We start from the raw sequence: 12708 nt of genomic DNA on the forward strand, positions 1-12708 counted from the left end.
AGGTTTCAAGTTCTCATGTACTGAAATAGCATTTTGGACATTAGCATGCTAAAATGCATACCAGTGTACACTTTTGAGTTTGCTGTAAATTAAAGCTCTAACCTTGGTGATTCTTCTGAATGGGGATCAGATTTTGGACAAAAGAAAAATACTACAAATACAGGTATATGAGATATGTTTTAAGAAATTTGTAGGGGTAAAGAGAAGGAAAAGTCCCCAGCAGTCCCCATTGTCAGTACACTGCCTAATATAGTCCCAAGTGTCTTTGGTTCCCTACTAGAATTTAATCAACACTCTATTGCTGGCCTATATCATGTTCTCTCAAAGGATCTGGTGTTGCTGCCATTTCTTTTGATGTTGTGCCTTAGGCAGTTGCTGGTGAAGTTTAGTCTGGGAGGTCTCAGCTTAAAAATCTAACTGTCAAAGTGGAGGTGGCATCTTTGGCATGATTTCCAAATCAGGTTGGCAGGTCAGGTTGGCATTTTGAAAAGCTGTGTCAGTGTTTGCACGGTGACACAAAGAAAAAGAAGCCTCAGAAGAAGTAGATATTCTGGATTTCATGTATTCAGAAATTTTTGTCATAAATGAATGATTTGATACAATCAACAAGATAGTTTGTTTCGAGGAACCTGTTTGTGTTTTGGGCTTTTTTAAAATGCTGCTGGGAGCGGGTTACTTGCTGTCCTTTGAAGCAATGTTCACCAGCAGCACTCAAATTCTTCTTCCTCGTATAGGAAATGAATAAGGGTTTTTGTACCAGTTCATGGACAAAGACTACCATATGACTCAGGAGCCTGATGGAAACACTGGGCATGCTCAGAGCCCGTGGACAGTGTGTGAACATGTAGATGTAAACATGTAAAGGTGCATGTCAACATTTAAGGTTTAACCTTTTGCAGATTTGTGTCAATTGAGGTGTGCTGAGGTGTGGTTTCTAGCTGCTGCACCAAAGTTTGACAAAGACACTTTAATGTACATGTACTTAAAATGTAGGTTAGGTATTGAAGCTTATTTTAACTGTAGGTTTTACTGAATTCTTTCCTGTGTTGGCTCTTAATCCAATTTTTGGACTCTTGGCAGGTTTGAGAAGAGATTTTCTACTTCAGGGTACTGTTAACATGTTTCTCAGGGTCTTTGGTTTGATTTTGGATTTTGTAGGGATTTTGAGGAAACTGTTTGAGGTTTGATTCTTTCAACCCAGCAATTTGCTCTTTAGCCTCCAGTTGCTGATTTTATGTAGAATGTGTCAGCAGGGAGCTGAATAATCCATGTACTGAATACTATATTGTTAAAGAACTTTTCAAGAAAGCAGGGAAATTTTTTGGGATATCTGTATAGTGTCTTTCTAGTTGGTTTTGTTTTTTCATGTCAATTGCTGGGTGAGTTGCAGGGTGAGGTGAACCTCCTGAGGTAGTGTCTCAGCTGCGGAGCTCTGAGGGGATGAGCCTGCCTTCCATCACTGCCTGGGCTGTGACACTGACACAGACAGTGGCAGTCTGACAAACCTGGACGTGGTATCAGGAGTGGCTTCTGCCCTGCACTTCCCTTCTGTGCCTTCTGATCAGCACATAGATTGCAGGAGATTCAAATTCAAAATCTTACAGCAAAGCACTTGTTTACTAGGGTGTACATTGCAATTAAAAGTTCAGTTGTAAAAACCTGTAAACACACTGATGTTTAGTGGTTATTCTTTGCTTTCACAGATTTTTTTTCAGCCCTGTCATTCCCAGGCTTGGATAATAAGTCTAGGAATCTACCCTAACTGAAACTCTCATGTTCCCCCCACCTTATATTTGTCTTCCTAAATAGCTGTATTTTGATCATGATTTTCATTCATGTTTGATTTTTTTTTCCTGTGGGCTGTTTCCTTCTGGTGTGTCTACAAGCAAAGCAGATATTCAGCAAGTATTGGTAAATACAATTCCACCCTGATTTTTTGCTTCATGATAGTGATCTTTCCTGAGCAGACTTCAAAGGAATGCTTGGTTTATAAGACAGTGATGATAGATTTGTATGTGTGAAGATACTTATTTTTTTGTAGACTGCAAATTACATTTTGAAGTATTCTATTTAATGTTCACACAGAACACTAATTCCGATTTTGCATCAGAAAGCAAAAAGAGGCACTCCTCATCAGGCAAAACAAGCTGTTCACTGTATACATGCCATATTTTCAAATAAAGAAGTACAACTTGCACAGATTTTTGAGGTATGTGTTGCCTTTTTGTTTTAAAGATTTCCTTCTGTTATTAATTGATACTAGTAATTAAAATTAATTCCTGCTGTTTAGTAGTATAAATGTTTATGAGGTCAGGAAGCCTACAGATGTATGTTCTGAAGGCATAGTTTTATAATAACAAGTTATTAATATTTGTGTTTTAAAGTCATGATTTGATCATGTCTGATAGATGAAGGTTTTCCTTTTTATCTGCATGGGAGAAGTTTGGGGGAAGTAAGCTAAATATGCTGGCCTGATCCACGGCAAATCCCACAGGGACACATTTAGCAGATACTAAGTGAGATAACATCCTCTGCTTTCAAGCTGTATTGAATTATGGAGGTTTAAGGTCTTTGCACGCACAGCCTTGCCCTCACTAAGGCAGTTAGTACCGAATGACTTGACTGCAAGCTCAGAGCAAAAAGACTTTATATACAGTACAGGGAGTTCATTACTTCTCACCATAGTCTTTTAAATAATAACATTATTAATCTGCACTTGTAAATTATTTTAGGTTTTTAATCTTGTCTTTGAGCCTGTGCATAATTTATAATTATGAAAAGCTTTGAATTAAGTTTGCAGAGTTCATTCTCTGCTTAGGCTTCTGTGAGATTGCTTGTTCCCTCCCTAATACCAGAATCTGATGTCATGGTGTGGAGTGATACAGGAATTGTCCTGGTGACTGTTACCTGGAAGGTAAATACTGATGGCTAGTAGAAATGTCCCTGGTGTTTTCCAAGGTTTTGGCTACTGTTTTCTACCATTGGCAGCTTGGATTCAGGCTTTCACAATTCTGAACAGAATTGAGTCAAAGTTTTTTCCCCTGTCTCTCAGGCTTGAATGTGTTTCATTTTAAAATAAGAAGAGAATATAGAATTTGTTTTTCACTTACCTTACGTGAGATTTTTGTTTACTCTGTTGAATAGGAAATTATATTCTTTAAAATTCTGATTGCTAATTTTATTAATTCCTTTGGGAAAATGGTGAAATGTGTCAGCAGTACAGCAGTTAAATAAACTGTTTTAGGACATGCTAATTTATTACCTGAAGTTGAATTTTGAATTTTTTTTCCTTCCTCAGCCTCTTAGTAGAAGTTTGAATGCTGATGTACCAGAACAGCTTATAACTCCCTTGGTCTCTTTGGGTCATATTTCTATGTTGGCTCCAGACCAGTTTGCTTCTCCAATGAAATCTGTTGTTGCAAATTTCATTGTTAAAGATCTCCTAATGAATGACAGGGTAAGAAAATCTTTTTTTTTTGGTAAGTGCTTATTATGCTGTTAACCTATTATGAACTCTGTGGGCAACAAAGAATTTTTTGTCAAATGAGTCCTTAAAGTAGTGTTCTGTGAGTGGTTAGTACAGTGATAACTGCATTATAAAAAGGTATTTTTGTAAAAGAAAGCCTAATCCATGGTTTTTTTCTGTTTTTACTTCTTCATTTTCTGTATGGGTTGAGCCAGTTTGTAAACTTACATGAATTTCTATAGTCAACAGGTGAGAAAAATGGAAAATTGTGGTCTCCAGATGAAGAAGTCTCTCCAGAAGTACTAGCAAAGGTGTGTTATCTGCTGACTGCAATAATGTGTATATCTGAAATTAAAAATTCACTTTTCTTCCAGTTGTGCAATGGGGAATATTAGAATAAATCCCTTCGAGTTTTTTTGTAGTAGTCCTATCAGAATATTATTGTTTTTCTGGGTTATTTATAGAACTGATAAAGCTGATAGAAGCTATGCATTTTGTTGTCTTCACTTACTGATATTAATTCTTCAGAGCATTGAGAAAATCAAGACATTCAAAAGTTCTAGTTTTCCTTACAAGAAAGGTGACATTACTGTGACTTTACTGACTTGTAAACATATTTGAAATAAATTGAGACCTTGTTAAATGTGAATCTAATTATGGCCATTTCTAAGAATTTTTATCTAGTTACTCTTGCTTTTAATCATACATCAAGTATCCTGCATCCTTTGCAGATGCTAATCTGCAAAGACAGTGGACCATAGCTGAAGTCTCCAGAGGTCACCAGTACTAACTACAGTAATTTCACGATTATAAGCCACATCTCTGGGTGCTGGCAAACATTTCGTTCTTTGTCCATAAATAAGCCGCACCTGATTATAAGCTACTCTGTCGTTCGCAGCGAGGACCCGCATGCAACAAAGTTGCCAAATAGTAACAGAATCGCGTCATGGCGGGGTTTACTGGCTCGGCTAAGGCTGTGCAGGCTCGGCCCGCTCGGGTCTGCCGACGGGGCCAGGTGGCCCAGCCCGGCGCTGCCGCTGGTGGCAGGCAGGGACGGAGCCCGCCAGCAGCGGCGGGCGGGGATGGAACCGGGCGGGGACGGAGCCTGCCTGCTCCTGCCATGGCAGGTGAGGGCAGGAGCCCCCTGCTTACCCCATGGGCCGCGGGGATGGCAGCACAGAGCCCCCACCTCCTCCCCCGAGCCGTGGGGATGTCAGCACAGAGCCCCCTGCCTCTCCCCCGCCTGAAGGAGGGAGCTCCCCTGCCTTCCCCCTGCCCCTGCGCTGCCGGCACTGAGCTGGCCCCACCCACCGCACAACACAGTAACCAATCTCTAATAATCACGAAATGCCAGGTTTTTCTGGCAGGTGCTCGGCTTGGCACCCTGGCTGGCACTTCCGGGATTGGAAATGTCAGAAAATTGAAAATTCTTCACATATTAGCCGCTCCTGAGTGTAAGTCGCATTTCCGGGGTGGGAGCAAAATTTTAGTCAAAATGGTGCAGCTTGTATTCGTGAAATTACTGTACTTTTTCCTTTTTCACTACAAATATTTACTGCTTCATTCTGTTCCTTTAAAAATGTATCAGCTCTAATACACAGAAATCTATGGGAATTTCAATTTGACAACAGTAGGTCTTAGTAACATACCAAATTTGGCAAGTAAGTTGATTATTGATTTGTTTGTGTGTGATAGGTGCAAGCAATTAAACTTTTGGTACGCTGGTTGTTGGGTATGAAAAACAACCAGTCAAAATCTGCAAATTCCACACTCCGGTTATTGTCAGCCATGCTCGTCAGCGAAGGAGACTTGACAGAACAGAAGCGAATCAGGTCAGATTTTGTTCCTTGCAGGCTTCCATATATTTTGGTTTTGAATTTCAAAGAGTGTTGATTCTTTTAGAGTGCTTTTTAGTGTGGAAATGGTAGGGTCAGCACAGTGTTGGCTACAGATCTGATCGGAGCAGCAATATTAGGAGTGGAGTGGTAGCATGAAATTGGTAGATACTCTGTTTCTTGCAATTTGCTAATACCTTCTCAGTTCCAAATTAGATAATTTTCCTAGTAAAAGACATTGTAGAGAGTAAAACACCTGCAGAGGGATCTTTGGAAACAGTGGAGTGATAACCACTTCCCAAGCATGTTAGATTTTATCTTGGGTGGAGCTTCTTCATTCCAACTGTGTGGTAACTGCACCTCAACTTCATCTTGAGGGTGAAGGAAGGAAAGAGAAAAACCATCACAAAAGCATTACTTTCATTTTGACAGTGATAGGAAAACAAACTTGACTCATCTAATTTCATTGTTTTACTGGAAGTAGATTTTTTTTGGTGGGGAAAGTAAAGCGCACTTTTTTTTGTCTCCCCCGTAAATTTGGTATGGTTAATTTAGCTTCATCTAGAACTGTGTTATTGTGATTTCATTGATTGGTCATTAGTCTTGTAAATAGAAGAAATTGAGACATGCAGGTAATTTAAGGATAGTTGTGGTGAGCTGTGATTAATTATTTGGATTTTTTTCTCTGCCGTGTTTAGTAAATCAGATATGTCTCGACTGAGATTAGCTGCTGGTAGTGCAATAATGAAGCTTGCACAGGAACCCTGTTACCATGAAATAATTACCCCAGAACAGTTCCAGCTCTGTGCACTCGTCATTAATGTAAGTAATTGCATTAGAATTGAAGTGACCCTTAATTGAGTTCTGAGTCCTTTTGCCTGAGCTTTTGTTGCTGCTACACTGAGTATATTCTGTTCCTCACTGCAGCTTTCACAAGAGTTATTGAAGTTTCAATTTCAAATGTTTATAGTGCTGCTCCTGTTCGTATTTTTAAAAAACATCCCCATAATTCCACCTTGAATGCTTTTTTTTTTTTTAAAGACTAGGGTTTTGATGGTTGCACATTTATGGTTTGTGTTGCTGTAGGATGAGTGCTACCAAGTGAGGCAGATATTTGCCCAGAAGCTGCATAAGGCACTTGTGAAATTACTGCTCCCTTTGGAATATATGGCAATCTTTGCTTTGTGTGCCAAAGACCCTGTGAAGGAGAGAAGAGCACATGCCCGACAGTGCTTGCTCAAAAACATCAATATACGAAGAGAATATATTAAGCAGAATCCTATGGCTAATGGTTAGTATTTCAGTAAAATTGTTAAGAATCCAATAATACTAAACTGGAAGGAGTAATTATTAAACCTTAAGCAATTGGCTTTTCTAAAGAAACACCAGATAAGTTTAATCTATTTCTCCATCTTTGTATTAGACACTTAGTTCAGTATTAGCATAAACTAGAAAATGGTCCGCTGTAGATTGCTGAGAATTATGGATGTAACATACAGTGCTCTACAACTACAGCTGTAGTTGTTCTGCTCAAAAAATAAAATTTTGTGTCCGATATTTTTAGGCTTTATGGCCTTCTGCCTGAAGCAAGACCAAGTAGTTCTGTAGTAGTAAAACCTGTTAATTTTTTTAAATGGTTCTTTAAAAGTAAAGTCTGTAGGAAGAAAATGGAAGTCAAAATTAGACATTTTATATTTGAAAAAGTTGTACTTTGAATAAGTTTTTCTTATGATGCATGTGTATGTGTGTAATATAGAAACAATTTTTTGTTGTTGTTACTGTAGAAAAATTGCTGTCCTTGCTGCCTGAGTATGTGGTACCGTATATGATTCACTTACTGGCACATGATCCAGATTTCACAAAACCTCAGGATGTTGATCAGCTTCGTGATGTCAAAGAGTAAGTGTCAAGTGATTCTAGAATTCTTATGCTGAGAATTGTTCTGCACTTAGAAAGAAACTGCTTAGGAGGAGGAAGAAACTAATTAGGAAGAAGAAATATTTCTTTTATCAACAGTATCTTGCAAACCAGTAAATGGAAAAAGTGGAAATACAGAACACTTTAACCATTGGAAGAATGCATCAACAACTGCTTAGCAGTATATTGTGAAAGCCCAAATGGTAACCTGTAGGTCATATTGTATACCAAATCAGTGAGTTTTGTATACTTCTTTTAAAGTAAGTAATGATTTTAGAGTCTTGTCTTTGTGCCTAGGAATATTTATAGAACGTCAAGTAATGTTAGTTCAAATATTTTGGAGCTTTTAAAATAGAGTACTTCTCCAAGACTTGAAAACACTGAGGCTGGATAAGTCCTGCCTCACTGGAAACTTACTTCCCCTTCCTATGCAAGCCTACTAAAATTCATTCTACGTTTGCTGCTGACTTAACATTTGCACTATGCATCACCAGTGCAGGCTTAGTACTTCTTAATGTATTCAACACAAATTTCTGTATACAATACCGTCATACTTGGCAGAAGCATGTTCTGTGCTGTTTCCAAATTCAGACCTTCTTGTGTGCGTCAAATAATATTTCACATCTTAATTATAACTTCTTTTGCTCCTCATGTTTTGCAGTGAATTTTAAAATTTTAAAGAATAGTCAACACTTAAAAATTAAAGCATGTTGTCTCTCCCACCACACAGCTCTGGTTTTAGTGTTTTGTTTTTTCTGTTGTGTTAATTTTTGATGAAACTGAGCTTTGTTGGTTTTGTATTAGGCATGTATAACCGCATACTGCAATCAATATACATCATCGGAAAAGTAGTTCTCTTTTGGCACCGATAGACTAGTTCAGATCTTAATGCTTTTTGTACCTTCACTTCTCACAGTCCAAGTCTGATTCTTTCTCTAAATGAAAAGCTTGGTGTGTTCTAATTTCTGAGCTACTTGATTCATACCTGGTTAGACCTGAAGTCAGTGAAGATTTTTTACCTTATTAACAAGTCTGCATTTTGTCCCAGCTCTCCCTGTTCCTGGCAACATCTGAAAGCATCCTCCAGCATGTACTTTATCCAAAATGCATGAGAACAAGTTCTGATTTGCAGTCACTGAGTTAATACTTTCTTTGAGAAGCACTTTCTTGTGCACAGAGCTTTTTTGAACGCTCCTTGTATAGCTTTTTTTTGTTGTCCAATTTCCTCCCTCATGTTTGTCACAGACTAGCTGAACTAGCCAGAAGGGACTGCTCCAAACAAAGAAATACTCTGTAGGGGAATTTTGGCAGGAATACTTCTCTGAAGAGTCTCCTGAGATATGAGAAAAATATTTTCCATTTAATGTGATACAGCGTTTCTTTTAACAGCTGAGTGCCTTAGTGTTCACTTTAAAGTGTTAACATAGATGCTTGCAAAGTTGGAAAAACAGGTTTTGCAATGTGTATTGTTGGTGTCTCCCTAGTTTGTCTTAGTTTACATGGCCTAGATACAGTGATGTACAGTCAATGCATGCTTAGCAGTTCCTGTACCATAATCTATGATACCTGCTGTTACTGATGAAGTTTTTTAAGCTTATCCTGCAGGGTTTATATTTGGTATTAGTTGTTTTTTATCTTTATACTGTCTCAAATGTCTTTTTCTTTCTAATTCATAATCCAGAATTACTGAAGTGGATACAAAGAATGACTTTGTGTGACTGTGTTCCTCTAGGTGTATGGTTTTTAATATAAAATCCCACTGGTGTTTTGGAAAGGTCTTATTCAAAGTTGATAATTATTTATGTAATTTGCTGACTTAGTGAGAAAGTCAAGCTATTCAATTTGACATGAGTTAACTGGAATTACCAGAGTATGATGTGTTCTCAGTAGTAATCTTGGGGTGACACTGGATTTTGCAGAACCTGGGTCAGGATAGTATGTTACTGGTCCTGTATTGATTTTATTCAAGTTCTTGAAAATAGTGGATAGATGGATGTAAAGCTGTATTAACAGATTGATTTACCATAGCCTTTGTAGCTCTTGGATGCAAGTCAGACTAGAGACATCTTTAGTTTCTTGAACATCAGTTAGCTCTGTAAGTATTTTGATGGAGCTTAAGCCTCTGAGCTTTTGAGACAAATGTTCCTTCATCTCTTTCATTACAGTTTGTGTCAGGTAAGAAGATGGAGGCTTTTGTGAACAGGGAATTCTAATTTTTTTGGGTTTTATTACCTCTTTCTACAAAATAATCTCTCTTCCAAAGCTTCAGAATTAAATTAGTTCTGGCAAACCCTGCATTTCACAGAACCACCTATGTGTCTTTCCCAACTAAGTACTATTTTACAATATTGTGACTGTAGACCCTTTAACCATATGCAGTGGTGCAGCTTGATAGCATGGATGGACCAGTTGTGCTTTATATCATAATTGACAAATTTTTAAAACAAACTTTCAGTCAAAATTAAAATGTAGTCTCACTATACATAAGCTAGATTTAAAGAAAGAAACCTAGGAAAGCTAGTTCCAGTAAGTCTTACCCGTGAGAATTTTCCTCCCATGTGGAACATTGGCAGAATGTGACCTGTTTTTTGGATCTCATATTTGAGCTGCAGTATTAATCCACCTCTGATAACTGACTAGCAGCAGCGTGATTTGTTTAAGCCTGCCGTGAGTGTGCTTATGGTACGGTACATTGTTAATAGGGACATGGTGCTCAAGCTAGTGAGTACAGAATTTGATTTGGTTGATGATAGCGCCAGAATTCCTGTTTCTGTTCATATGTGGAAGAGAAAGAAGTTGATTGGCTGGGCAGTATTTTCAGATGTAATAATAAACACACTAATTTGGCAGGTTTTCTCCAAGCAGTAGAATTAAGACTGTGTGTGATAAAGGCCTAGACTCTGTTTACACGATTATATGTTGTTATCTGTTTAGTCTTTAAATTGATTTTTGTTTCTTCAGAAAGGAAGCTAGTACAGCTAACAAAATTTCGTAAAGCTTTGCTGTATGTAGGAGCGGTAGTATAAAAGCTGAAATGTAATTGCTTGTGGTTTTATGGCTTTTTAGGTGCCTGTGGTTCATGCTTGAAGTTTTAATGACAAAGAATGAAAACAATAGCCATGCCTTCATGAAAAAGATGTCAGAAAACATCAAACTTACCCGAGATGCTCAGTCTCCTGATGAGCCAAAGGCCAATGAAGTAAGAAATGTCATTGAGATTAGTGCTGGGTGATTAGCTGAAGACTTCACAAGCAGGATTTGCAGGAAGTCTGAAAGAACTAGCTCTGACATTTTTATGGGTTTTTTGAGACACTGATAATTGCAAGCACTGTATGTACAGTAATTTCATGACTATAAGGCACACCCTTTTGACTAAAATTTCGGCCCGAACCTGGAAGTGCACCTTATAGTCCGGTGCGCCTTATATATGGACAAAGTTCGGAAATTTGCCAACCTGGAAGTGCGAGCCGCGGGGGGAGCCAGCAGGGCTGTGGCAGCTGGGTGGAGGCGGGGCTGCGGTGCCGTGGCTGCCAGGTGGGAGCGGGACTGCGAGGCCATGGGACCGTGGCAGGCGGGTGGGGGCGGGGCCGCAGCCAGCAACTGCGCGGGGGGAGCCAACGGCAGATCCTCACTGCAAAAAAAAAAGTGCACCTTATAATCCGGTACGCCTTATAGTCATGAAATTACTGTACGTTTCCAATATCATTCTTTCAAAACCTTGCTGACCTCACCCTGTACATAATACCTGCATTTTGTAAAAATATTCCTGGTATTGCCTGCCTTATTTTAACAACTGCCTAGTTTCCTGACATGAGTATTTTCTGCTGTTGGGGGAGGAAATACTGTGTTATACAGCTACTGTTAAACCCATTAGTTTCAAGCAGAGATGAGAAACCATTTAAGGTGATTTGATTGAGCAGGAGCTTCAATTGTACAGCATAGTCATGTAAAGTATTACTAGATTTTATAAATAGTATCATATGAAGAATGAGGACTTCTCCATGTGCTTTAAGACCCAGCAGTATGGTTAGTAATATAAGTACAAAATACGTCCTTATTGGTGATTATTTAAACACATAGTATAAACCTTTTAAAGTACTGCCTTCTTTCTACACAGTAAGTAATTCCTAAAGCATGCTTTTCTTTTTTTTTCTCCAGAAACTTTACACAGTATGTGATGTAGCACTATGTGTAATCAACAGCAAAAGTGCTTTGTGCAATGCAGATTCACCGAAGGACCCTGTATTGCCAACCAAATTTTTTACACAGCCTGAAAAGGTAAATTTGTTAATTTTATTTCCAAAGTAATAAGGGGAAATACTTTTTTTTTTTATGATTGAGAGCTGGTTATGTCCATAAGATAATGAGTGGCAAAATGCATCTTTTATTATCAGCAATTAATTTTTTAATGTCAGCTCTATCCTCTGCTGTCTGTGTATTATGAAGACATGACAAATGTTTGTAACCAGGTGAGAACTAATTGGAATTAATGCTGATATGTTGGCATGTGTTGCTGAATCATTTCATTAGTGTGTTTTACAAGTGCATCTGAATATATGAGGATATATGTATATTATGACTGTATAGTTAAATTAGAATGCAAACCAGACAAAAAAAAAAGAGAACATTATTTTATGTTACCCATGATATGTTTCTATCTGTCAGTAGCTATTGGGCTATTCTGCTTGCTCTACAAGTTGGTCCTCTTATTGCCTAGTAATAGCTTTGGCAAGTACAGCTCTGCTGTCAGCAGTGGCACTACTGCTCTCCAAGAGACCTACTTCTGAAAAGCGTCAAAGGAGCACAAGTGATTGTCTGGACCAGACCTGATGTTTTAGTTCTCCTGGAGAATGTACTGCCTGACATTTTTCAGGGTCCTAGACTGTTAATTAACAGCCTTTCCAGAGTCTATTTAAGCAAAATTTGGTTTCCTGTGAAATTGAGAAGTGGCAAATGCCATGTAACAGTGAGCTGGTGCCTTTTTTTCAGTTACAGGATTTGGGTCTGTGTAAACTCTGATATTCAGAGTGACAAAGGTAACAACTTTCAACTTGTTTACAGAAAATGGCACCTCTTTTCCTCTGGTAGGACTTCCCATTAAAAACATGCAAGTGAACAAATAGGGAGAGCAGTTTTGCATAATTTCAAACAATTCATGTCACTTTAGAAGGAAAAAGGTTCATTCAGATTTCAGGTATGGCATACTGTCATTCACTAATGCTCGCTGTAAATCTCCACCAAAATACAAGTTTGACAGATTTTTATTAAATTGATTCATTGGTCAGCAGGTTGCATGGTGTGAAGTATGTGTAACACTTGATAGTTGTATCTAATTTGAGAAGTCAGTCAAGTATATAAAAAGAGAAGTGAGATTGAGACATCAAACACAAACTAATTTTTATTTTTTATGCAGGATTTCTGCAATGACAGGAATTACATTTCAGAAGAGACAAGGGTTCTTCTTTTGACAGGAAAGGTACTGTATTTTGA

At 38.2% G+C, this 12708-nt stretch overlaps 1 protein-coding gene across 2 annotated transcripts in view; it reads left to right on the forward strand.

The window, feature by feature from the left end:
* PDS5A (PDS5 cohesin associated factor A) overlaps positions 1-12708 on the forward strand; it is an 85951-nt gene that overhangs the window by 61759 nt on the left and 11484 nt on the right. For both annotated transcript variants that reach the window (XM_033060308.2, XM_033060309.2), the window contains exons 20-29: positions 2086-2209; positions 3299-3457; positions 3709-3777; positions 5162-5298; positions 6000-6123; positions 6388-6592; positions 7086-7200; positions 10285-10417; positions 11377-11496; positions 12632-12694. In XM_033060308.2, the coding sequence (XP_032916199.1) occupies positions 2086-2209; positions 3299-3457; positions 3709-3777; positions 5162-5298; positions 6000-6123; positions 6388-6592; positions 7086-7200; positions 10285-10417; positions 11377-11496; positions 12632-12694 (1249 nt within the window). The remainder of the gene's footprint in view (positions 1-2085; positions 2210-3298; positions 3458-3708; positions 3778-5161; positions 5299-5999; positions 6124-6387; positions 6593-7085; positions 7201-10284; positions 10418-11376; positions 11497-12631; positions 12695-12708) is intronic.

This window comes from Catharus ustulatus, chromosome 5, assembly GCF_009819885.2.
Source record: "Catharus ustulatus isolate bCatUst1 chromosome 5, bCatUst1.pri.v2, whole genome shotgun sequence".
Taxonomy (NCBI): Eukaryota; Metazoa; Chordata; class Aves; order Passeriformes; family Turdidae; genus Catharus; species Catharus ustulatus.